Source organism: Colobus angolensis, unplaced genomic scaffold, assembly GCF_000951035.1.
Source record: "Colobus angolensis palliatus isolate OR3802 unplaced genomic scaffold, Cang.pa_1.0 Scaffold383, whole genome shotgun sequence".
NCBI lineage: Eukaryota > Metazoa > Chordata > Mammalia > Primates > Cercopithecidae > Colobus > Colobus angolensis.
Window position 1 is genome coordinate 2199546 of NW_012117188.1, and position 27980 is coordinate 2227525.

Genomic DNA, 27980 nt, shown 5'->3' on the forward strand with positions numbered 1-27980 from the left:
CGACCTGGCTGACCGGACGCTCCTCGGTAGCGCCTCACCGCCCCCTTGGGGATTTCTTGATAATTCTTTGCCACGATGCGGGCGGATGTTGTGGAGCTACTGTTTGTAGACCGCAGTAGCGTGACTAGAACACTTGATCATGACTACTAAATCCTTAGAAGTCGAAAAAGCAAGTCCATACAGAGTAGTTTGACCCTAATTAAATCGCGCTTACAAGATACAGTTTGTTTATTGGGACTTTGGCTAGGTCCCATCCCGTCTCTGCCTCAGAGTGGTGTGGTTGCTCTCTTAGCACCAAGGAAATACCAGCTTGACGTTTGACTCCAGGAAGCACGGGCCCAAAAGAAGAGGCCCAATGAGGGACATTCTTCTTTCCCTTTCCTACTTACAGTTTCTCAAACCAAGTGTCAGATGGAAAGCAAGGGGTGGTATCATCGTAATTATATAGTTGACCATAGAAAATAAACTTCAATCTCAAAGAAACTCCTAGGCCACCCCCAGAATCTCAGAGTTTCTGAATCATAGAACTCATTTCTTGTCACACTCTTGGTTCTTAGCCAATGTAAAAGACCCAACTGACAGGGAAAATTAAACATATTTTAACCCCCACATACCTTAAATGAGAATTTAAAGTATCTCTCAGCAAATGTATTTACAATTTTGAGTGCTTTTAGCCATGTTAAGGACAAATTTTCTCAATGCAGTAATTTGGCATTACCCTTTTGGCAGTGCGGTACAAGTCTTATAATCTAGGCCTTACGGAGCTATTGAGGAACAACGTAGATGGCTTCATGCAAACTCAGACAATGTAATAATAGTTCTTTTCTCTGTAGTCAGTCTACTGCTTGTAGATGCTTATTCATTTCTTTCTTTTTTTTTTTGAGATAGGGTCTCCCTCTGTCACCCAGGCTGGAGTGCAGTGGTGCAATCATAGCGCACTGCAGCCCTGACCTCCTGGGCTCCAGGGATTCTCCAGCCTCAGCCTCTGGAGTAGGTGGGACCACAGGCACATGCCCTTGTGAAGGTAATTAAGTTTTTTGTAGAGATGGGCATCTCGCTTATGTTGCCCAGGCTGGTGTTGAAGTCCTGGTCTCAAGTGATACCCCCTCCCTGGCTTCTCAAAGTATTGGGATTACAGGCGTGAGCCACTGTGCCCAGCTTACTGATTCATTTATACAAAGTGTTCTCAGTGTGCCACAGAATGACTATGGAGCTCAAGTTCTAGTGGAGGGTGTGAGCCATAAGGAAACAAGGTAGACAGATTGTAATAAGTACTGTAAAGGAAGTAAGTGGGGTGATATAATAGACTTGGGAGACGCTAACTTCGGTCAGGTAGTATGGGAGGCCCTTATGAGGAAATGGTACTTGAGAATTGAAATGTGAAGGAATCCAGTGTCAGAGGAACTAAAAAAAGGCATTGTGCCCCTTTAACTTAGTGACATTATCATTCCTGATCTACACTCTTCTCCTCATTTTTCTCGTTTTCTCTGTTACTGCTTCCCTTTCATTTGAAAAGCCAGGTCTTTTATACAAATCAGAAAATTAGAACATTTCTGGTTGTGTTTGGTGTAATCTTGACATCTTTATAGATACGTGGTTTTGTTCTTTCCTAATAGACAAGCTTAAAATAAATAGCACTTTTGGTGAGCTCATTTCTGTTCAACACTTTACAGCATAAATCTTTCCCTGTGTTCAAAAGAAAGTATCTGGTTCGTGAGACAGTTTAGATATAGTCTTTGCCAAAGTGCTTGATTTTTTTTTTTTTTTTGTCTTTTTTTTTTTTTCCTTTTTGTGGAGAACGGGGTCTCGCTGTATTACCCAGGCAGGTCTCGAACTCCTGGGCTCCAGCTATCCTCCCGCCTCTGCCTCCCTGAGAGCTGGGATTACAGGCGTGAGCCACCGCGCCTGGCAAAGTGCTTGATTTTTAGTTTACAATGTTGCTCGTCTCTGTTTTTTTCAGATCTGGTTCTAGTCTCATAGCTCTACTGAAAAATACTTGGAGTAAAAGGGCCAAATAGCAAGTGAAAAAATGCACAATTCTGCATATTAAAAAAAAAAAAGGCGGGTCCGGTGGCTCACACCTGTAATCCTGTCATTTTGGGAAATGGAGGTAGGAGGATAGTTTGAAGCCATAAGTTCAAGAACAGCCTGGGCAAGATAGGGAGATTCCCGTCTCTACAAAGAATATTTTTAAAAATTAGCCAGGTGTGGTGGTGCATGTCTGTGGTTCCAGCTACTCGAGAGGCTGAGGTGGGAAGATCCCATGAGCCCACAAGTTCAAGGCTGCAGTGAGCTATGATTGCACCACTGCATTGCAGCCTGGGTGACAGAGCAAGACCATATGTCAACAATAAAAGCAAACAAAATGAACAACCTGAAGATTAATAGTGAATGCTCCACAAGATAAAAACAGCAACAACTTCATAACATTACAGACTTTTTTCTCATAAATCTGAAGTAAGAATTAAATGTGAAACAGTTCAAAACTTCAAGATATTTATTAATAAAATACAAATACATATTTTAAAAATGTACAAGTTAAATAAAAATACCTTCAAAGTTAAATGTCAGTTCTTTCACAATCATTGTGTAGGGGTCATACAAACAATATCTTGGCTTACTAGTAATTTTATACCAGTCACTTGAAACAACATGCTTAAAACTTTTAATAATATGTTGTAATAATTTCATTTTTCACTTTTTAGAGTTTGATAGAAGACAGTCAATATCATGAAGGATTTCAGAGGTTTTTTTCAATGCTATTGATACTCTGTTTTCATTAACTTCTCCTAGCAAGGTTTCTGAAGATCCTGGTTTATAATGATCAGAAGACGGTTCATTTTTCTTGTTAGAAATCTGGTTTAGGATACCACTATTCTCTAGTAGCACTAAGTTGCTTGGTTAAGGGGGTTTTCTCCATGTTTCATTATATAAATATCTTTATATTCAGAAAGCATAGCCTTCATATTAAATATTTCTCAGCTGGAAGACCTCTTGGATTCATAATAGAGTTAGAACTGCAAGGCTTATCAAGTCTGCTCCTTGTAAATGAAGAAACTAGTTAGAGTATAAAGGAGGGGGAAAGAGAACAGAGTGTGTATGTGTGTGTTTGGGTGGAGGTTTGGTGGTAAGGAGGAAATAATGAAAATCTCAGTAACATTTCTTTAAATGAAGAAATTATATGGGAATTAAAGAGTAGGATGATAGGATTATAAGGAATCTGTGTAGTGTCTATTTTTAATTTTAAAAGATTTAGAGTGAAAAACCTGTTCACTACAGAACTTATTTGAATAAGATTAGAGAAAAATCACAAGAGAAAACAAATTTAGATGAATTGGGTGAGAATGTACAGAACGAAATATTTCATTAAAAAAAGAGGTCTTATACAGCTATAATTTTATAATTATGTAAGTGAAAAAGTTTCCAAAGGAGACCTTAACCCTAAATAACTGTTCTTTACCCAATTTAAACTCAAAGAAAAGTATAAATGTTAACATGCTATACCTTCTATGGACAAGATCCATCTTAAATTACAATCTTAAGTATTTGCTGACTCAATAAAGGTTAGCAATATATTAAGTATAGATTAATATTCACAAAGTACTGAAGTCATGAATTAAGCCTAGAATGAAAGAGAGTAATTATGTAGGACAGTGCATTCTGTTTAAAGGATACAGTTAAACTTCTGTATCTTTTCAAGTTCAGAAGCAACAGACCTGTCCAAGGAAAAAAAATTCATTCAGTTCTCTGATTCCTTTGTATTCATGATATTTCAAATAAGCATACCTGACTTTTTCTTTTTCATAAAGGTTAGAATTTTAAATGGAAGAACACAGAAGAATTCTTTTTATGTTACCTTTATTTAGCAACAAATCAACTTGACTCAACTGATACTTACTGAGTGCCTTTAAAGCTAAGTGAATAAAAGTCTACCTCTTGTAAATCCACTTCAAGTAATTTATAATCAAATATTGACGTTTGAAGATAATGGGCCTTCCTGCTACTTCTTAGTACTAACCTACCATATACTCTACTTTCCTCCCTAAAGTTTACTCAAACTTTAAAAACCTATTCAAATCCCATTCCTTCTGTGAAAGAAGTGCTTTCTCCTTCCTTGAATTCCTATACATATTAATTAATCACATACTTATTTGTAATCTCTTCTCTTGAACTATTTAAATTCCTGCTTTTCCTACCTAGATTGTTTCTGTCAGAAGAAAGGATTTTTTATTTTTCTGTACTTGTGCATATATTAATACCTCGTTTATATGGAACTCTTTGGGAATGGATCGTATGGGAGATCCAAGTTTTTAAATAGTTGAATTATGTGTCAAAACAACCATTTTTAATTAAATTCCTTCTGGAGTAGACTACCTACTTATTTCATTGTTTTTTTTAAGCACAGAGGGTTAACATGATGAACATTAGCTCTTACCATGTTCTATGGAAAGATAGTGGGGCAACTGGTATGGAGTAGAGGGTGAATATATACATCTCCAGCAGAACTCCTCAGTGTGTGTTCCTTATCCTTTTTCTTTCTTTTTTTTTTTTTTTGTTTTTTTTTTTTGAGACGGAATCTTGCTCTGTCACCCAGGCTGGAGTGCAGTGGTGAGATCTCGGCTCACTGCAAGCTCCGCCTCCCGGGTTCACGCCATTCTGTCTCAGCCTCCCGAGTAGCTGGGACTACAGGCACCTGCCACCATGCCCTGCTAATTTTTTTGTATTTTTAGTAGAGACAGGGTTTCACTGTGTTAGCCAGGATAGTCTCGATCTCCTGACCTCATGATCTGCCCGCCTTGGCCTCCCAAAGTGCTGGGATTACAGGCGTGAGCCACCGCGCCTGGCCTCTTTATCCTTTTTCTTATCAAGTTAGAATGAAATATGAGCAATGGCATACAACTACAAACTGTAACTTGACTAGCTCTCTGCAAAATTAATGAAGACATTAGTCTAAAATATTCGAGTCACTTGAAAAATCTTCACAGTTCATAGTAGGGTGTGTGATTTGTCTGCTTTATTGTTTTACTAAAACAGATCACATGCACCTCCTTGTCAGCTTGTACTCTTTTCCCTTGTACTCCAGCCTATGGATGGAGAATGAAAAGAAATATTTCATAATTTTAAACATCTGTGGCAAAGAACTTGGATACAACTTACCCCAACAGTCAGCTGATTGTTCATTATTGCAAAATATCTTTTTTTTTTAAACCCAAGACACATTTTTCTGGGTGTAAGAAACAATACAACCTTTAATGTTGTTGCTCACATAATGAACTTTTTATGAAACATGTACTATTTGTTGACTAAAAAGTTGAATTAATAAGCTAATAATGCAGGGTGTGGTGGAAAAAAATACTAGAATACAACTTAGGTAGCTTTTTATTGTACAATCTTGTTTCTTCCTTCAAGCTACCCTCTTTGATAAGAAAAACCAAGGTGGAGATACCTAAGGCTTTATAAGGAGAATGGAGCTACTCCTCAATTTCTTTATCTTGCCTCTGCTGTTCCTAGTTGCTTTCACCTTTAGCTGCTATCACCAATCTCTACTTGCAGTTTTTAGTGTGTATTGACAGCCTCTTCTCAGCTTTCATATAAAAAGGCTGATGATATTTTACAAACTGTGAGCTAAGCAATGGCGAAGGGACCAGTTTTATAGACAAGTACAATTTTCCTTCCATCACAACTGTTTTTTGCTAGTTACTTTAGCACCTTTTCTGCTTCCAAACAGGCTACAGCTAAAGGATGAGGGATCTGCAAAGCTGGATCCTTAGATACCTGAGATATTCAAATAACACTTACTGATATGATTTGATTTGTTCTAAGAAATGACTTAGGAAAAGGTAACAAAAATAGGCTTAATGTTTACATTTTGTTTCACTACACTATGTTAGGTCACCTCACAAAACTTACTTAAAAAGCTTCCTAAATTGTTCCTGGTATCCCTGTCTTCCAATATATTCAGGTTAGACTCTCAGTGACACTAATCTTCTAATGACCTTTCTTCCTCTATTTTCTATATTTTCACAAAAAGTTTCTATGAAGCCCAGTTCTAGTACCCTGCACACTGAAAAGCACACAGGAGGGACTAAAATACTTGCTTTATTTGATCTGCCAGTTAATTTGGGGGAAGTAAGTAATATGACAGAAATTATTTAAAAATCAATTTTTTCTGAAAGCTTATGTTATTAAACCTTTTATTTCCTTTAACATTACTAAAAATTTAAGAATCCCCTTTAAATTTTTCCATGAAGTTTTCAGGATGAATTTGTCACATAAAAAGAGCCACTCATTTTCATGTTAAGTTTTCAAAGAAAGGTTTTCTTACCTTTAGGTAAAACAGAATATGATGAAATGTAATAAATTAGAAGTCTGATTAGAAATAAATTATTTTCAAGCTTAGGCTATCAAAAATACTTTAGGAGTTAAACATATTCAAAACTACGAAAAATTTTTTGGGGAAAAAACTCTGTTTACCATTTGACAATTTTAATTTTTTAAAAGTATTAGGTCTTCTAAACAGATTCAGCTTAAAAGAAAAATACCAATTTTCTTGGAGAACAGACTCCGATGACAAATGAGTGGGTATCTCTCTGGTACTAGTCTGAAAAAAGTCTCAGTTTACCATTTGACACTTTAATTTTTTTTAAGTATTGGCTCTTCTAAACAGATTAAGTTTAAAATAAAAATACCAATTTTCTTGGAGAACAGAAGATGACGAATGAGTGGGCATCTCTCTGGGACTAGTCTGGGTCAGTCTCCTGCACCATGATGTTACTGTTGTCACATATCTAAAGTGAATACATTAAAAGAAATACTTGAAAAATGAACTTGAATACATTATAAAGTTATAAACAAATGTAAAGTCATTAAGACAATTTGGGAAAAAAGGATAAAGAAAAAATGTTAAAGTGAAGCATTTACCGGACAATTCACAAAATACTTTTCACTGGTCATAGAAAAGCCAAGTTTTTTCCATTATTCATTAAGAATAAAATGATTTACTTATATTTTTGATTAATAAAAATGACATTTAAGAATCAAAATAAAGGTGATATTTGAATTTCATTTAAAGTTCAATTTTAAATGTTCTAATTCTTTTAGTTTTTCAAAGTAAAATGTGTTTAAGTTTTATCAAAAAATGTTGACACATGATATGACTAAGTGAGCATTTGCTTACTAAAATTTAAACCAAAAAATGCCCGCTAATGCATACACACATATGCTTGTACGCATATGTATAATTATATATAACTTACTAGGTATCTAAAACAAGTATCAAGTTTAATGAAATGAATGATCTGAAATGATTGGCTGAATCAACAGAAATGTTTGCTAAAGAAACTATCTTTTTTGAGGGAAATCATTAATACCAATGAATGAGCACTTAGACTGAAACACAATAAAACCCAACAGAAAAATATATTCAAGAGGTAATAAAAAACAATTCTTTTGTGAATATTCTCAAGTAGAATCACTAAAATGTCAAGACTATCACAAGTAGAATTACTGTAACTAACAGATAAACCAAAAGAAAAATAAAATTCATAAAAAGCTGAAGAATCTTCCCCATTTTAAGAGTAATCATTGGGTAATTTTATCCACTTTATAGAAATATACACAATTTTAGTTATTTGTGGTTGCAAACCTTATTTCAAATTGGTTAGAGGATTAGTTAATTGTTAACACAGCTGACCATATCTAACCTCCACAGCAAATCAGTATGTCTATAACACATTTCATTTTGAAAAGTTACTTGAATACAAATGAAATGATTAAAGCTGACTTGAAGGCTGGGCATGGTGGCTCATGCCTGTAATCCCAGCACTTTGGGAGGCCAAGGCGGGCAGATCACCTGAGGTCGGGAGTTCAAGACAAGCCTGATCAACATGGAGAAACCCCATTTCTACTAAAAATACAAAAATTAGTTGGGCATGGTGGCACATGGCTGTGATCCCAGCTACTCAGGAGGCGGAGGCAGAAGAATCGCTTGAACCCAGGAGGCGGAGGTTGCGGTGAGCCGAGATCGTGCCATTGTACTCTAGCCCGGGCCACAAGAGCAAAACTCTGTCTCAAAAAAAAAAAAGCTGACTTGATCTATTTAGTTACACTAAACACAAGTACAACTCTCAACTCTGAAATGACTGAAATGCCTTCATTATTATCCACATGGAAAAACTAAAAATATATATAACATTTAAATAATGTTTATTGCTTCTTCTCTGTTAAGTTAAAAGTAAAACATAAAAATAATTTTTAAAATTGCTTTTCAGTACCTTTCATATGGTTCAGGGTGTTCAATTTGAATTAACTGATCTTGTCCATCAGGAAAAGTTAACTTACACCAACCCAAGTTAAGACCTTGATTTACCTTAAGAAGTGGAAAGATAAGTTTTATCATTTTAGAACTGAAAACAAAAACATAAACAACCTATTTTAACTTCATTAACTTAAATAAGTAGAGGAATCATTAAAGATGCAACAATTTAAATGTTGTTTACATGAGATATGGGTGTTATTTAACCACCACTCATATAGGTAATTATCAAAGCAAATGAAAATACTAATCTCTTTCTCTATAATCAGTTATAGATAATCAGTTATCTTTAGAAAACTGACTATTTGTCAAATCATTCTGATATTTGCTAGGAAATCCAAAGAGATCAGTAAAGCTTCTTGACAGATTTTATACTTCAAAAAATGAACTGAAATAGTGTGGTACTTTATTTTCTTTGTTCTCTTTTCCACAGATAATCAGTAAAAAACAGATATCAGTCTGAAGTATACCCACCTGTCTCTTCTCAATAGGACAGCTGAAATTCCAATTCAGGGTTAGAGTAATGCCATCTAAAAAGATAGCATGTACTTTGTCATCAGAGTAGGCAAGAAATCTTCCCACGCTGGGTATGAGTGACTCTTTCAAAACCCAAGGCAGTATATTGCTATCATTTATCCCAGGTACCTAAAACCAAGTAAATAAAAATAGCAGGAAATCTAAGAACAAGATTTAAATGAATATTAATGACTCTGAGGCAATTTCGGGTACTTACTCAGAAGTCGAATATTGTAAAATCCTTATATTTTAACTTTTCCAGAAGTGAATACCAAAAACAGTCTTTTTTTCAAGCAGATTAAGTTCTAATATCTTTGTAAAGTCACTGTTCTGCTCTGAACTTTACATCCAATATAGACAAAAATTAGGAGGTTATAGATTTGTAATTAAATATATATATAGAAATCAAAGTCTGAGAATCACTTCCTCCAAGTCAGCATTAAGGAATTTATTTCTACAGCTATGAAAATATAGAACACTATAATATCATGGTTTATAATGATTTTTACATACTTCAAATCCAGTCAGTTCCCCTATCCTTTCCTCTTCATGAAAAACAAAAACAAACCATATACAATAAAACTATAACATTAAAGCCTGAACTTTCAGTGTTTGTCTACTAGGTAGGTATTTTTCTGAACAAACCAACATTAATGTTACAAAGAATTTCTCACATAACTTAGGGGAAAGCTGTTTGAACTCAGAAGTATGCATACAAACAATAAAACAATTTAAAAATATCTTGCTTTTAAAATAATTTTAACATACCATTTTCCAGCAGCATATATGATAGTTATGGCTTAAAGAAAGTCTCATCTTCACACAATGTTGAAGAATTCTGTGAACACGAAAACTACTACTTAAACATTTGCAAATGACATTTTCCAATTCTAGCAACCCATTTTCACTGCCATACAACATTTTAGATGATCTGTAAATCATTTCCACTGAAATGTGTTGGGAACTCTTTTTTCTCAAGAAATCCTTAAGACCCTAGAAGGGAACTACTGTTGCTTCCCTTGGTGATAATCTTACCTACTTAAGGCTATTCCTCTAATTTTTAGCAATGAAATGATTCCATGGACAGAATTTTCAGGAACTCCTTTTTAAGAGGTGATAGATTCACACCACCTGGAAAGTTTCACATAGCCTAAAAATGGTAGGGATGTGAATCAACTATCCCTAGGAAATCAAATTATAGAATATGCTTCTTCAAATCTATTTTGGAAATTGCTCGTACATAAATTTATAAAAAGAAACAATACAACAGTCCACTTGCATTCTTCTGGGTGTCACAGATTGAGAGAATTTTACAAACATGAACCAAAGAACCAATCTATGCTTTATCATACTCTCAGAAATCTATTACTCTGAAGATAATAAAGAAGTATAAACATATTAAATATATCATCAAATCTCCAACTTGATTTCAAGGAACAATAATGATGCCACACTTATGCAGAGAAAGAGCACTTCCTTCCTCTCAGCACTTGCTCACTATATATGGATATTTCTCCGCATTTAAATTACAAAGCCGGAAGTACTCTTAATAAATGACATAAAAATTACCTTATTTTATAAGTTATGACACCAAAAAAGTTGACAAATTTTACCGAAGGCATATATTTCCATTGTACCTGCCAATTCTTAATCTCATCCTTAATCACAAGAAAATGTGCCAAGATATTTAGACACATAACATTTGATTCAATTGAATGGGAAGAACTTACCTTGTTGCCTGTTTAATTAGAGAACCAACAGAGAATGGACTTCCTGGTCTATCTGGAGGAAGGTTATTTACTGAGTAAGTTTTCTCTTCTCTCTGAAAATTAGTTAAAATGAAAAATTTCATTAATAATACATTTTTGCCTTTATTACTTAGCTGTTTTTCCTTGAAATATGTTTTTACAATAGTGACGAGTAGTTACTTTAACAAACTGAAGCCCATAAAACCATGGTATTTTATGATGCTTTTTCATTTTCCCATTTTTTAAAAAATATAGAATTACTCCTAATCATTCAAAAGTTATTATTTTATTTTATTTATTTTTGAGACAGGGTCTTACTCTGTTGCCCAGGCTGGAGTACCATGGTGCGATTACAGCTCACTGCAGCCTCTGTGGCTCAAGAAGCCTTCCCACCTCAGCCTCCCGAGTAGCTGGGACCACAGGCACATGCCACCATGCCAGGCTAATTTTTTAAGTTTTTTTGTAGACGCGAGGTCTTACTATATTATCCAGATGAGTCTCAAACTCTTGAGCTCAAGGGATCCCAAAGTGCTGAGATTACAGGCATGAGCCACTATGCCTAGCCCAAAAATTAAATTCTAACAACTTATAACTTATTATGCAATTTAAATATTAGCTATATTTACATTAACATGGTAACCAAACTAATTTTCCTACACATTAGCAGGAAATTTATCATGAGCCACCTCTTTCCTTAAGACAAAAAGAAATGGCTATATAGATTAAAAAAAAACTATTTTAATTGAATGAATATACCATTTTGCTACATTAATGGAAGAACTATTGCTATAGCTTGTGGAAGAAAAAATTATTTACAGGCTGAGGTTACTGAAATTAGAAAAAAATTGTTATTTTAAAATTCTTTCTGAATTTCCTCTTCCTCAGACTTGCTAGTGTTTTCCAGGACTCTGTCTCCAGCCTTCTCTTCCAACTTGTTGATTTCTTTTTAGATAATCCTAAAAGGGTCCACAGCTGTGTTCACATAAAATATCATAATAGCAACAGCTAACATTTGTGGAGCAGATGCTATGTACTAGGCACTATCCTACTCACTTTACATAGATTATCTCCTTTATTTCTTAAAATAATTCTGAGATAACTATTAATGCTTGTTTTTCAGATGAGAAAACTGAGACTGAGGGCTAAGAAACAGTAGAGATCTGATTTAAACCACCAAGAGAGTGCAGCTCATACTCTTTACCATTAGGGGAAGAAGATGGACTTCAAAGTCAGACAGATGTGGATTCAAATCACAGGTCTGCCTCTTACCAACTATAATGATGGGCAGGCTATACAACCTTTTGTAAGCCTCAGTGCTTGCAGCCTGTGAAATGGGGATACTGCCTACCATCCAGATTTATCTGAGGATTAATGATATAATACACATATAAAGTTCCTGGGACAGAATTTAGCATATAATATGTTCCAAACAAAAGTCTCTGTCCTTTTATCTGACTATCTAAATCTCTATTGGGCTTCTCTTTTGGCTATCAAAACAGACATCTCAACATCACCATGTTAAAACTGGAATTAGTGTTATTTCAGAATTTGCACTTTCACTTTCTCTATGCTGTATTTACCTTTGGTATGTCATTTATCACGTTGTTCCCTCTACCTAGAACTCAGTTCCTTCCTACAGCACCTCCGTTTGCCTGGCTAACACCTGTTTTTCCTTTCATCTCAGGGAAGCCATTGCAGAGGTCCCATAGGCTAGAATAAATCCCCTAGTTATGTCCACAAGCACAGTTCCCTCTAATCCTGCCTCTTGGTCTTAATTACAACTTCAGTTTAATAGTTTTTTACTTAATGTCTGTTTTCCCCGTTAGAATACAGCTCCATGAAGGAAGGGGCTGTGTCTGTTTTGCTCATGTCTGTATCATCGTCATTTATTAGCAGAGTGCTTAGCACATGGGAGGCACTCAGAATACCACATTTTAATTATTTATGTCTTTCTCTACTAGACATTGAGTTCCCGCTGGGTTCTTATTTCCATGACCCTATTTCATCAACTCTAAAATGTTTATTTTTCACAATTTAACCTCTCTGAAATCTGGATCCATCTTACAATTAAGAGTGTCTTATAATCTATTAGGCAGGTGGGGTTGAGACACAGTTGAATTTTAATAATCTCAAATCCTTTGTTACCTGACATCTCATGGTAGGCTCAAAAGAAAAAAAGCCATCATCAAAAAAATTTAGATTTGATAAAAATTTTGGTTTCACACCAAAAATTGCACCACCATTCACTGGTTTATTAATAATTTGGCATCGCTTTCAACGCCTTCCTCATCCTCAGTGTCCAGTCAGCAATCAGTTCTGTCCCAGTTCTGTCTTCTTTCCATTTTCCCTACCACTGCCTGGCCTTCACTTGAACTATTATACATGTCTTCTGACTGGTTCTACAGCTTCAAGTTTTACCTCTTTCCCACCCAGTTCATCTTCCTCTGAAATAATCTAACAAAAATCTGATGTCACTTCCCTACTTGAAATCCTTCAGTGGTTCCCCAAATGCAGTGAGGTTTCTTATGCTCGAGTTATGAGCTGGCCATCTTAGTAATCTGGCTTCTTCTCTGGACATTTCCCCTAGCATCCCATCTATGTTTTGGCCTACCAAACTACAACATTTTCACTTCCTTCAACACTCCACACTTGCCCCAGGCTCTGTTGTCCAGCTCGGTGCCATTTATAAACTGTTCTAAGAACCAGCAATAATAATGTGTTAAATAAGACAGGGCTTAACTCTAGTGTGGCTGACAATGAACATACATCATTAAGAAAATGTCATCCAATATTCAGTGCTTTGAAGAAAAAAGATGAGGATGTCATGATAGGGAGTGTCTTGGGTAGCTTCTTTAATTTGAATAGTCAGGAAAAGCCTCTGTGAGATGACATTTAGATAGAAATCTGAGTGACAAAAAGCCAGCCATGCAAAGAGTTGAGAAAGTAAATTGTTCCCTTAGCTATATGCTCCTCCTACCTCCATCTGTCTTTTGTACGACTCCTCCTTTGGAATTATAGATCCTAGCTTAGCCAAGTCTTCCTTCAGGAGTTGTTTCTGGAGCCTCGAACGCTGGGTCAGGTGCCCTTTTTTATGTGGTCCCAAAGCACCAAGTTCTTGTCTCTATGGAAGTACTTACACTGTGAGTACTTGTCAATCTTTCCTATTTCAATTTTTAATTACACAATAAATAATACATTACTTTTTTGTTAAAAAATAAAAAGCTCAAAAAGTATGAAAATTGAGTCCTCTCAGACTTCTCCTCCCTCACAAAATCCCACACTCCTTCCCAAAGGTAGCTACTTCAGTGTGTATTTGCCCAGGATCCTTTCTTGTGCTTGTGCATGTGTATTACAGAAAGTACTATACAGGTATGGGGTTTATTTTTTGTTCTTTACACAAAAGATATCATTGTACGTGTTCTAACGCCAAGTTTCTTTATTCACTCAACAATATCTTTGAGTTCTTCCAGAATCTATTACTCTATGCATCAACATCTACCTCATTCTTTTCAACTACTGCACACCATTCCCATAATTTGAGAGTAACACTTCACCATTTCCCTATTAATGAACATTTGTTTAGGTTGCTTCTGATTTTTTGTTGCTACAAATAATGCCACAATACACACCCTTGGCCATGCTTCTTTGAACACATGTGCAAATATTTTTCTAGGCTAGATACTGAGAAGCAGAATTTCTCATCAGTTTCATTTGATGTTATCAAATTGTCCTTTAAGAAAGCCGAACCAATTAACACTCCAACCAACACTATGAAAGCATCCCTTTTCCCACACCCTTTCCAGCAGAAGATGCCATCAGTCTTTTTAGTTATTGACAATTTGGTAAGGGAAAAATGTATGTCATTGATATTTTGCATTTCCCTGATGCAAGTAGTAAAGTTGAATATGTTTTCAAATATTATGACTTTTTAATTTACATTATCTTTTCTACGGCTAAATCTATTTTTACCCCTTGCCCATTTTTCTATTAGGATATTTTGGGTTTTTTTTGTCTATTACTGATTTACAGTGTGGAGTATCTTCCAGGCCTTTGCTTATCTTTTTAACAGAAATTCTAAATTTTTTTTTAAATTAAAATATTTTTTTTGAGACAGAGTCTTGCTCTGTCTCCTAGGCTGGAGTGCGGTGGTGTGATCTTGGCTCACTGCAACCTCCGCCTCCCAGGTTCAAGCGATTCTCATGCCTCACTTTCACAAGTAGCTGGGATTACACACATGCACCACCATGCCCAGCTAATTTTTGTATTTTTAGTAGAGACGAAGTTTTGCCATGTTGGCTGGGCTTGTCTCGAACTCCTGGCCTCATGTGATCCACCAGCCTTGTCCTCTCAAAATGCTGTGATTACAGGCATAAGCCATTGTGCCCAGCCTAAATATTTATAATTTAACATAAGTTTGAAGATTTCAAGCTTGTCAAACTTTTCTTCTATGCCTTCTGGTTTTCTGTATTCTACTTAAGAAGAATCTCCTTTACCCAGAGATTTTAAACATTGTTCTTCTATATTTTCTTCTAACACTTACAAAGTTTGGTTTCTTACATTTAGCTCTTTAATTCATCTGGAATTTATTTTGGAGTCTGGGTTAAAGTAAGGAGCAAACAACTTTATCCCCAAAAGAGGGTCAATTGTTTCTAAATCTTTGCACTAAAGCAGACAGAGAAGGGTGAATGTGTTGCACACAGAGGTTGGAGAGTGAAGCCCAAGGCAGTCCACCACAAACGCATTTTAACCCAAAAGTTCACGCTTCTACTCGATATATTTGCTTTAGTATAAAAATTATCACCCCCTCCCGCAACAGCTTTGAGTAGAATTGAAGCTCCAGGAAGATACACTCCTCTTATCTTGCAATTTTGCAAACCCCCTGATATACAGCAGTCAGCAATGTGACTATGCATACCTACTCTGTTTGCTCACTTGATTGTCTGATGTACTATATACACACACATATACACATATATACATATACATGTTACTAGGCACACTTGTATCTCATTTGCTTGTTTGCTTCTCTAACTGAACACAAGACTGTGAACTCTTTAGGGCAGGAACTCTTCTTCATCTTCATCTTTGTCAGTGCTTACTGGAGTGCCTGCCAAAGAGTTACTGTTCAATTAATATTTATTTACTAAATACTTTCCTAGAGATAGGCCCCAGTTAGGAATCTGTTCCAATATATACTAAAGTATTTGTGAATAAAACAATATTTGGTTGGGATTTACTTAAAAATAAACAGGCAGTGGAGGGAGCAGCAGGAAGTATAAATGAACAAGATGGGTGATGGGTACATAGAGGTCCATTATATTTGTCTACTTTTATATATGTTTGAAATTTCCATAGTTTAAAAAAATCTCAATTTTTAACTCTACTCCCTAGGGATTCTAATAATCTGATTAGCATTTAAATATTCCACTCTGTAATGAAGAGAGAAAACATACTTATTTTGTTTTAGCATGCAAAGTAGTGTGATACTATAGTGATTGCTATGCAAGGGTGGATGTCAAATATCCGAGTGGCAATAAGCAAATTAAAACTCATTAACAAAATATTGACATTATTATGACTATGATCTGGTAATTATATCATATTATGTTTCACTGTTTTCAGCAACAGAGAACAACCTTGTTCACCTGTCTAGTTGTACATAAAGATTTAGAAGTTAAGGGGTGCTTAAAATACACAATTACATGGTAGGGAAAAAAGAAATGTGCTTTTGCTTTTTAATGTACAAATATGAATTCAAAGTAGTGTATTAACTCAAAGTAATGCTCCTGGTTTCAGCATTTTCCATCGATAAAGTCTATGACAAAAGAAAGTTTCTGATTTAAACGCGAACTGCTTAGGCAAATGGAGATAGCAGGTGAAAATACAGTAAAAATAAGGTGGTTAATAATTACTGTACCAATGCTGGCAGTAAGATTATATTGACTGGGGAGTAGCAAGCAATGTTATATAATGACCAAATTTCCCATACATATTTGGAATTATTTAGAAAGAGCTGTACAGCAAAACTCTTCTTAAGAGTTGAGTTCATTGTTGGCTTACCTCTTCTGATCCTTCTTGAATGGAATAATATGTAAAATATTTCCCAAAATAAGCCCCTTCTGATTTGAAAACAGATCCATCTCCAGGATAAATCTCTATTGAGTTCATATTTTGATGGGTAAGTCTAAGAAAGAGAAATAACCATTAAAATTTTTTTTCCACTTGAGATTAAAACATGCATGAAGATAGCAATCAAAAAACAGAAACAACAAAATCTAAGCAAAGAAGCACAGTCTTTTTCCCTGTCCAATGAAGCAGATAATTTCATATTCTGAACGCAACCAGCTAAGTTAACTTTTTCACAAAAAGATAAATAGAATTGGTTTATGCATTTATTTCAATAACTAAACTAAGAGCTTCTGGAATTCAGGCATTTTGTCTTATCATCTTCTTGATATCCCCACTGCTAATCACAAGGCTGGCATATAAGGGTCACCAAAGCAAAGTCCATTGCATAGGAGTTAAATACAACATTTCCAGAGCCTGAAAATAAATAGATTAATGAAACTAGTGGAATCAATATTTTATGGATAAGATTAGCCATCTGTACAAGGGGCTATCCCTAAGAAAAGGTGGCTGTACCTGGAGCAGCCACGTAAAATCAAGGTACTGGGTATATAACACATAGAAACTTAATCAAAGTTAATTTTATTAACATATATGTTAGAATATGTTGTTAGAAGGAATAGGTCTTCACATAGAAAAGGAGAGCCCCCTCACTCTCCAAAAATTTAGCAGTGCTCTTCTAGCATTATTCATGGAAGTGAAACTCTCAATCTGGCTAACACTAGTATTCTAGTCACCAGAAGGGTGTCCTTTGTTGTGGGGTAGGGATAATTCAATGGAACAGTGCTGGCACAGAGTGGCCACTCAATGAGCATTTGCTTTGTGAATGAAGGCTAAAAATCTCCCTTAGGTGATCTACCTTCTGTAATTCCATGCTCAAGCAATTCTGTTTTGACTATTTTAAACAACTTGATCCTCCAGTGCTTGGAAGGGGTATCCTAAATAACTGATATGAATGTTACATTCACTAGCAAACCGATCCCTCACTGGCTTTGGAGGTGCCATGTAAGTCTTATAAAAATGGTTAATGTGAGTGAGTCACAAAACCCTCATGTGCACTAATAACATTAGTTTTGAGACCTGTAAAACTCAGGATCAAACACAGGAACACAGTTGGCCCAGCAGAACTGTGTCCTCTTCTGAGAGTCTATCTACAAGGCTAGTCCAATCTTCTCTGTGACATCAATAAACAGCTCTAACTCCAACACAGGAGCCAACATAGGTGCCTTACCTATATGTAACACCTTTGTACCAAACCATTTTTATTTGTTCAGGATAGGAATATTCATCGGATTGTCTCTGTAAAAGTGAATCCCAAAAATTCCACCTGTGAAGGATAAAATACAAGCTATTACTTCTGGTTGCTCAATATAATTGCCTTTAGAAGTCAACAAAATGGTGCTACTGTAACAGGATTAATTTCTTGTTTAACTCGCTAGATCAAAGAATAAAAATTAATATGAAGGTATATTAATGAAATGTAAAAGCAAGTCTTCTTTTTCCACATTTTTTCAGGATTTTCAATAATCTTATTATTGAATCTCAGCACAATTACATAAATTAACAGTTTAACTAACATTTACAATTTAGCCTGGATTCCCTAGGCACGGTGGCTCATGCCTGTAACCCCAGCACTTTGGGAGGCCGAGGCGGGCAGATCACGAGGTCAGGAGTTCGAGATCAGCCTGAGCAACATGGTGAAACCCCGTCTCTACTAAAAATACAAAAATTAGTTAGGCATGGTAGCATGTGCCTGTAATCCCAGCTACTCAAGAGGCTGAGGCAGAAGAATCGCTTGAACCTGGGAGGCGGAGGTTGCAGTGAGCCAATATCATGCCAGCCTGGGCGACAGAGTGAGACTCCATCTCAAAAAAAAAAAAAAAAAATTACTAAAATATCTATGGTGTGCCAAGCACTATGCTATACACACTGTGGATATAACAACCAAAAAAAGGAGACATGGTCCCTGCCCTCAGCAGGGACGTTAAATAATAAACATTGAGTATAAAGAAAAGGCAAGTACTGTATGCTATGGAATTATATAGGACTTAACTTGTTTAGGGTCTTCAGGAAAACCACTCTAAAGAAGTTACGTTTTAGCTGAAACCTGGAAATGAGCACAAGTTAGACAGTTGAGAGAGAGAAAGGGAGAGTGCTCCTGCAGAGTAAAGAGTAGGTGCAGTGGTCAGAGAGTGCTTGAGCAAGCATTTTAGGGATTGCTGAAGTCCAGCTTAGCAAGAATAGAGAAAGCAAGGGCAAGAGTAGTGAAAGAGTTGAGGATTACAGATATAGGAAGGGACCAGATCACAAAAGACCTGGTAAGCTATGTGAAGGATCATAGATTTCAACCTAAACATAGTGATAAGTTATTGAAAAATCATTACTTTTGAAGCATAATTCCCTTTTGATGTGTACTCATAATACTTTTCTCATTTTAACCAGATAATCATGACAAGCCTAACAGTCATTCCCATATTTTTGTTTTAAATAACAAATGTATACTCAGAGATTCCCTGGTATCAAATCTCAATTTTACAAGTACTAGCTGTGTACCTTTCCTCAAGTTATTTAACATTTCTGTGTCTCAAGTTCCTCCACATATAGGGATGATACGTTTTTTAACTTCACGGGGTTGCTTTGAGAATCAAACGGGTAAAGTCCAACAGTACCTGGCACATAAGTGTTTTGTAAGTGTTAGTTATTATCATTATTAGTGCACTATTTATGCACAGTGGATGTTACAAATCTACAATCCTTAGTGGAGGTAAAAGTTTTATACTTAGCCTTACAGAAGCTGCTCCATGTGTACCCATTTTGAAAATAACATATTTATAGTCAGTGAACTAAAGAGACGGGTAGCCTCTGAAGCTAGGTATGGACAAAAGAACTGTGTCAGATCCACACTCCAGCAAGCAAGGTCACGGGCTCCAGTGAGCAGCAGCAGGTGCTCCCCTGGGCCCACAGAGCCCTGTGCGGACTCCTGTCCCATCATTTAGCATACTTCAACAATCTTTTTAGGTACAGTGACCTCCACTAGATTCTAAGTTGCTATAAAGCAGGGACTGTGTCTTAGTCATCTCTGCAGTCACTGGACTTAGCACAGTATCTAATGTAGACTCAGCCTTCTACATTCAATGCATGGACACAGAGTAAGAAACATAAGCAACACATTTGCTAGGGAAATTATTTACTATCAGTTAAAAGCAAAATTTTGGATGAGATAAACTTTCCTTATGAATGGTATCAGATAAAATTATCCAGGTAAAGACTGGTTCTGATAAAAGCTTCATGACTAATAGCCATTATTGCATTACCTGTGCAGGTGTGGAACTGGACAGCTGAGTGGCAGGGCCCTGGGAAGAACGGAAACCTCTTTTCCTCTTTCCTCTGAAATATCAGAAGTTAAACATCTACTCTGAGTTATATGTGCATCAATTTTAGACATACTGTTGATTTTATTATGAAAATGAAGTGCTAAAGACAAAGGATATTTCCATTCCTCTGGACAGGCAGCCACAGACCAGCACTGCTTGACCCATGTGTATACACATGTGTGCTTCATCGTAGCAGGCAAAGGCAGCTCTTCCCTCCCTTCAGTTCCATTTACACAACTCATCTTCTTTAAAGTTTCTTTGGATTTCATGATCTGGCAATGAAGCTCATTTTCTTTATTCTTCAGTCTCTGTCCTGATAAATTTCCATGTATACAGATTTTGCCAGCTTTTTCAACTAGTTTATCTTTTGGGGCTTTATTATTTGTTTCTGACAACACTGCAAATGAGTCTGACTTCTGGCTAACTTTACACAAAAAATGTACTGTAAATTCATGCTGAGATCTGGACAGGCAGAGGTATGCATGACCATCTAAAGATGTTATCTTCACAATGCCACTCTCCATACATATCATGGTACTATCTGTATCAAGACTGGGCCATCTCACTTCTGTGATGTCAATGAAGATATACTGAAATGAGGGGGGAAAAAGAGATGGTGAGTATTTTCTGTTAACAGTCCAATTTTTCCATACATTTGATATTTAAGTATTGTGTAATAAAGCTCTTAAATATTTGTCTTTTACTATCTAGAGAGAATGAAAAAATGGAGGGCCAGATCTCAGCCTATATATGATTTTCCAGAGAATATCTGATATTGTTAAGATTATCTCCCTTAAAAAAAAGAGATGTAAAACACACAGACACAAAATGAGAGAAATGATCATATTTAGTGTTAAATGTATTTTGGTTTTAAATGTACAATGAATTAGAGATAAACAGATTTGTACCCCCCTCCCCTCACCCTGCAAAAGTTTACTCTGAAAAAAATTAGACATAAGGGAAGACCAGCACTATGATATATTATATTAAAAGCAATGTTAGCTAAAAATGTTTAAGTTTTAAATAAAAGAAATTAAAAAAAGCAACCATAGCTTAAATGGTATGGGACTAGCATAAAAATTATTGACAGAACAACTCAGAAAATTCAAAAACAAACTCAATCATATCTTAAAATGTTATATGCAATAACAGAAGTTTTTCAGAGCAAGAGGGAAAAGAGAAAATTATTTAAACTAGTACTAGAATTACTGAACAGCATTTGGGGAATTCTGTCTTGCAGGGTTATCACATGGACTAAATAAGGCAACATGCATAAAGTACCCATCCTAGGTTGTACCTGGCACACCATACACTAAAATACATTTCAGGAGGCTTAGAGGAAACTTTAAAAAAGTTTAATTACTCAAAGAAAAATTGATCCTGACTAATAACAGACTCATAACAAGTAACAGTGTTGGCTGTGTCTTTTCATATAAGATATAAACAGCAGATACTGCATGAGAGTTTTTTACTGAATTAATTTTGCCAAGCATTTAGCATTTCAATTCCATTTATATAAAACCTCACATTTACACAAACTATTGTCAAGAAAGTTTCCTAAATTTACCATGCTATCTATGTGTACAATGTTAGGACACTAAAATTGCTGTATTTTTTGGCAGCAAAGCTGGTTTGTAAGGATCCAGTCATCAAAGTCCTCTTTTAGAATTAGACTATCTAATAATCCTGCTGCATCAGCAACAAGCTAGGCAGTTTCAGTGAATAAAGTGACTCAAAAGACACAATGGAAAATTACCCTTCTACACTAAGTTACAACTTATAATATTTTATGGCTCCTTTGCCACAAGACAATATAAAATTACTCAGTCGGCAGGCAAGCATCTTGACAGCATAGAAAGACAGCAGAAAGTAGTTGAGAAACAGAGTTTACAGAGTCAGATAGACTAGGTTCAAATCCTGACTTTGCCACTTAGAAAACTGCCATAGACAAATTAGGTAAACTCTCTGAGACATAATTTCCTTGCCTATAAAAAAAAGCTGCGATCTAGCCAATATACCTGTTTTGATTGGATGGACATCCATTTTGATCAGTATGGTGTTATTAAATATTTCCAGTATTATTCATAGTTGATGGACATAGTAAACCCTCAGTAAATTACAGTTGTTATTATTATTCCTAAAAGTCCAAATAAAATACTATATAAGCAAAATAATAAAGGTCATACCCATAGTTACAGATTTCTACTATACATTAACAAATACCACACTGTTACTGAAAATGGTCACATAATTTCTTAATTTTGAGACCTCTGAGAATGAAAAAGTCACCAATCTAAAAGATTCTGATTATAATCCTTGGATACAAAGAAAATGGCAAGGGGATAAACTATGTAACTTCAATGTTTTATAAAAATGTATCCCCAAGTGTCCTGAAAAAGAAAAAAAGGCTAAACATTAAATTACCTGTTTCTAGTTACTTGTCCTCAAATAATACTAACAAAAATGAAGTTAAAAAAATCACCTTTTTTCTTTCAGAAGGTATGATGGTTTCAGATAAAAAAGGGCAAGTAGCTGAAGAGTTTCGAAAATCTAGGGCTCGCTGTAGTTGCTCCTATGAAAAGAAATATAAAATGTAACCTTAATGTAAAATGATTTGAAAATCAATTAAAAATGACAGTACAGTATAATCTATGATACCAATTACTTTTCATATTCTAGCCACATCAACAGTATTTTGGTATTCAAAGAGTAGTTTTGGCCAGGCATGGTGGTTCACACCTGTAATCCCGGCACATTGGGAGGCCGAGATGGGAGGATTACTTGAGGCCAGGAGTGTGAGACCAGCTTGTGCAACATAGCTAGACAATGCTCTACAAAAAATTTAAAAATTAGCCAGGTGTGATAGTGCACGTCTCTAGTCCTAGAGTAACTTGCTTATAAAAGGAGGTTGAGGCAGGAGAATCACTTGAGCCTAGGTGTTTGAGGCTGCAGTGAGCTATAGTAGTGCCACTGCACTCTAGCCTGGGTGACAGAGCAAAAACCTGTCTGTAAAAACAAAAAAGTTGTTTATGTGATATCTTTACTTACTCTGTAAGTGCTAATGACAAAATGTGTCCTCTGACGAATTCTTTCTGGTTGTTCTAAAGGATGTGCTGAAACAGGAGGTGACTTTTCAAATAAAAATTCAGAGCCACAGGGAGAAAGTTGCAATGTGGAACCATCAACATATTGTACTTGTACTGAATCATCTTCATAAAGTACCATTCGCAGTTCTGCTGCCATTACTACGGCAGAATAAGATGTCCTTCTAAGTCAAAGACTGAATGAAATAGGAAACACAATAGCACAAATAGTTCTCTTAATGTACAAAAGTTTTATCAAAATAAATGGGTGCATTTTCTAAGAAGATGACATTGCCATTGCATTTATTTTTGTTAGAAAAATACTAACTACACTTGATAGATCTGAAATTAACATCCTTAACAAAATGCCTTAATTAACCCCTAGAAGTTTACTCCAATGGAGGAACATAACCAAGAAGAGATAAAGCGATAACTGTCTTTGTAATTTTAATAGCTTCACTTCTACTGAAATTTAAATTTTGTAAATTATATGCTTACCATTTAGAAGCTTATAATTTCTAGAAGTTTACTCCAATGCAGGAACGTAACCAAGAAGAAATTTAATTTTTTTTTTTTTTGAGATGGAGTCTCGCTCTGTCGCTCAGGCTAGAGTGCAGTGGCGTGATCTTGGCTCACTGCAACCTCCACCTCTCGGGTTCAAGCGATTCTCCTGTCTCAGCCTCCTGAGTAGCTGGGATTACAGGTACATGCCACCATGCCTGGCTAATTTTTGTAATTTAGTAGAGACGGGGTTTCACCATATTGGTCAGGCTGGTCTGGAACTCCTGACCTTGTGATCTGCCTGCCTCAGCCTCCCAAAGTGCTGGGATTACAGACATGAGCCACTGTGCCTGGCCTAAAGAAATTTAATTTCTATAAATTATATGCTCATTATCTCATTTCAAATTTGAAATAGTAAGCAAATTCCACCTTTGCGGTAAGAATGCAGCAAATTGTAATACAAATTCAAAAGACGGGCAGAAGGTAACTATTAGGCCTATGGGAAAAGGACCCTGAAGAAGAAATCCAAATACCTGGAAACCTGTCTCTGCCCTAGCATTAAAGAAATAGCTCTTTATTACTAACGAGCAACTTAATCTCCTATTGTCTTGGATTTGTCCTTATTTAGCTGCATTCAATTTCCTCTTCTCTACCTCTAAAATACTCTGTCTTCACCTATGCTCTCCATATAGCAGTGACAGAAGGGGAATGAAAGAGTTGGGTTTCATTCACATCTTACCATTTACTAGCTAGCTGTAAGTCTCAGGTTGTTTCTCATTTGTAAAATGGTAGTAGTAACAGGACTGTTGTGTGGATTAAATTAGAAAACAAATATGACAGTAACTAGCACTGTGGATGCTGCCTTGCAGGCACTCAATCAATCTTACGAAATGTTTTTATTCCTTTCTAACACTAACCCCATCCCCTTCTACGTTACGCCTTCTACTACCCAGGTAATCCCAAGTTTTACCTGCCAGAAAAAAAATAACTTTCTGTAGAAAACACTTCCACCACTTTATCCGTATTTCCTACTTATAAACAGCTCAAGTGTAGTATTCACTCCCTACCAACCTTCTCTCCTATCTATCTTCAATCCACTGCAATCCAGCTTTCACCTCTATCTCTTTACTGACATTGTTTTGCAATGGTCACCAATGTCTTCTTACACCCAATGACTTTAGTCTTCATCCTACTAAACCTCATCAATGTGTAACAGCATTGTCTATATTCCCTTGCGCCAAACTCTTGCCCCGCAACATTGGGCTGCCACAGTTTTCTTCTTCACTTCTACCTGTTTTTAATCATTCTTCTTCACTATTCCCTTAAATCAAGGATTCTTCAAGACCTGACCTTAGTCCACATTTCATCTCTTCTTAACATAAGACTCATGTCATTTTTATGGCCCACCTTGTCTTTTTTTTTTTTTTTTTGAGACAGAGTCTCACTCTGTTGCCAGGCTGGTGGAGTACAGGGGTGCGATCTGGGCTCACTGCAACCTCCGCCTTCTGGGTTCAAGTGATTCTCCTGCCTCAGCCTCCTGAGTAGCTGGGACTATAGGCGCATGCCACCACGCTTGGCTCATTTTTTGTATTTTTAGTAGAGACAGGTTTTCAACATGTTAGCCAGAATGGTCTCGAACTCCAGACCTTGTGATCCGCCCGTCTTGGCCTCCCAAAGTGCTGGGATTACAGACGTGAGTCACCACCACACCCGGCCCACCTTGTCTTTTTTTAACCTTACCCCTTTAATGTATGTAATCAGCTGTAGGTGATATCATCTGTAATCTTCTGAGGATATGACAGGATATAAGTAAATATTTAACCACATGGTCTCTCCTGAGGAGATTCACAGAACTTTTAATTATTTTCTTTCTCTAGAGAACTTCTAAATGTAACTGACTTCTCACAGAGCTTTCAGGTGGCTGCCTGCTAGACTGCTCTCTATGTCCCTGTCCCACAGATAAATCAAACTCAATGTAACTAAAATGGAACTTAATCACTCCTACCAAAAGCAGGCTTCTGTAATATACCCTAATTGCACTTTCACTCTCATCTCTTCCCTCAAATCCACTCTGCATACAGTAGTACTCAGAGGGATCTTTTAAAATGAAAATCACATCTATCACTTTGTGGCTTAAAGCCCACCAATACCTTCCATTTCCACTTAGAATAAAATCCAAACTACTAAAACTATGGCCTACAAAGGTCACACAATCTGGTCCTATCTACCTTTCCAAATGTCATTTCTCAACTCTCTCCTACTTCTACAGGGCACTTTAGATACATTGGCATTTTTAATGTTCTTTAAACAAGCTCTTTCCCAGCTTAGAATCTTTGCACTGTTCTTTCTGCCTGCCTTGTCTTTTCCTTGGCTCATGTCAAGACTGGTTCTTTATCATCATCAAGGTTTCAGCACAAATGTAACTCCTACAAGCGCCTAACAACCAACTAAGTTAAAGTTACTCCCAAACATCTCCCAATCATTTGTCATCCCTCTTCAAGTTTTTTCTTCACAGAATCTATCATCAAAATTGATTATTTATTTACTTGCTTTTTGTTTTCTCCCACTAGGATATAAACTCAACTGAAGCAGGCACCTTATCTGTCTTATATGCAACAGTATCTCTGGCATCTAAAATAGTATTAGGCAAAGGGCTGGGTGCAGTGGCTCACGCCTGTAATCCCAGCACTTTGGGAGGCCAAGGCGGGTGGATCACGAGGTCAGGAGATCCAGACCATCTGGGTTAACATGGTGAAACCCCGTCTCTACTAAATATACAAAAATTAGCCAGGCGAGGTGGCGGGCGCCTGCAGTCCCAGCTACTCGGGAGGCTGAGGCAGGAGAATGGCGTGAACCCGGGAGGCAGAGCTTGCAGTGAGTCAAGATGGCGCCACTGCACTCCAGCCTGGGCGACAGAGCGAGACTCCGTTTCAACAACAACAAAAAAAAGCATTAGGCAAATAGTAACGGCACGATAAATATTTGAACGACGAAAAGTAAGTAAATTGCTCCTCCTGAATTTGCAATTTGAATTAATGCTGTCTCATTGCTAGTAGCCAATATTCTAAAACTTGACTTTCCACTCCATGCCCCTGTAAACAAGTCCTGTTCATTTTCTGTCTTTGGAACCTGGCTCTCTCTACCTCTTTCTTTTTCAGGCCATAGACTCTCCCTTCAACTCCTGCAACTGTCTGAAATTTCTTCTCTCTCCAATCCATCTCCAGTATTGATGTCACAGGTAACTTTCCACAAGTCAGACCATACCAACTGCTTTACATCACTTGTTTACGTACTTATCAAATGGCAATATAGATTACAGATATATATAAATACACACGTATATATAGGGAAAAAGGTCTATCTTTGGCCAAATGTTTTTTCGTTTCTTTTCTTTTTTTAACAGCTTAATTGAGGCGGTTTTCTAAGTTTAATCAAGCATACACAAGAAAACAGTGTAATGACTAAGGTTCTTGGCATACCTTAAGAAAGTATAACCGGGCTCCAACCCACACGGCCATTCTCATCTCTACTGTCTCGTTCCCGCTTGCGTTCTCACCACCCACCACATTACCTCAGAGTATGTTTAACACTCAAAAATCCACAAGTCTGTTCTTGACATGAATGAGAATCTCATTTCTTTCAAAATGCTATAGTCTCTAGTTACAGAAGAAACCTTATCAAAACAACCACCCAAAGTCTTCCACTCACAGCAGTTCGGAGCCGAAAAGTTGCGGAAATGAGGCCCGGCAACCGTCCCTGGCTTTGGTTTGCCAAAATGCTCTGGGAGCCGCAGCCTCGGCGCCTGCCCACCACTGCTTTTCCAGGGGTTTCTTGAGTTTGACAAATTACCAAGTGATATTTCTTGATGAGAGAAAAAAATCACAACCCTAGAGGAGGAAGGTCGCAGGGAGTGTTTTGACCAAGACCCCCGCCAGGTAAAAGGAAAGCGGAGACAGCACCAACTGTAACCATTAAGAGAAAACGCAAACAGCACAAAAGCCTTTCAAAATCAGCACCCGCAGGAGCCGCTTCACCGCTCTGCTGCAGGGAAGACCGGAAATCCCGTCCCTCCATTCCGGGGGCTGACCTCTCTGCCTTCCTGCGAAGGGCGGAGCAGGAAGACGTGTAGGAACGGGAGGGGTGGTTCCTTGTCCGGAATCCCTTGGGCTTCTCTTTGATTTTTATTTCCGGTGTCCCACGCAAAAGCCGTGAGAGGGTTGTATGTCTCTCACTTTAAATCAAAAGCTAGAAATGCATGATTAAGCCTGTAAGGAAGGCATGTTGAAAGCCAAGATAGGCTGAAAGCTTAAGCCTCTTT

At 36.7% G+C, this 27980-nt stretch overlaps 1 protein-coding gene across 1 annotated transcript; it reads right to left on the bottom strand.

The window, feature by feature from the left end:
- Nucleotides 1–2473: 2473 nt before the first annotated feature.
- LOC105520648 (chromosome unknown open reading frame, human C5orf34) lies at nucleotides 2474–27730 on the bottom strand. The gene is made up of 13 exons (XM_011954493.1): nucleotides 27371–27730; nucleotides 23127–23358; nucleotides 22561–22650; nucleotides 20019–20668; nucleotides 17936–18031; nucleotides 16639–16762; nucleotides 10561–10652; nucleotides 9599–9668; nucleotides 8789–8959; nucleotides 8274–8368; nucleotides 6690–6788; nucleotides 3676–3716; nucleotides 2474–2888 (listed from the first exon to the last, which is right to left on the bottom strand). Exons 2-13 carry the CDS (start codon nucleotides 23319–23321, stop codon nucleotides 2695–2697), a joined length of 1917 nt encoding a protein of 638 aa, XP_011809883.1. The 5' UTR covers nucleotides 23322–23358; nucleotides 27371–27730; the 3' UTR covers nucleotides 2474–2694.
- Between the last annotated feature and the right edge of the window lie 250 nt (nucleotides 27731–27980).

Coding starts and splice junctions, on each gene's coding strand:
- LOC105520648 (XM_011954493.1), bottom strand. CDS start 23,321: ATGGCAGCAGAACTGCGAATGGTACTTTATGAAGATGATTCAGTACAA. Junction 22,651..23,126: donor TTGTCATTAGCACTTACAGA/GTAAGTAAAGAT, acceptor TTCTTTTCATAG/GAGCAACTACAGCGAGCCCT. Junction 16,763..17,935: donor TACAAAGGTGTTACATATAG/GTAAGGCACCTA, acceptor TCTCTTTCTTAG/ACTTACCCATCAAAATATGA.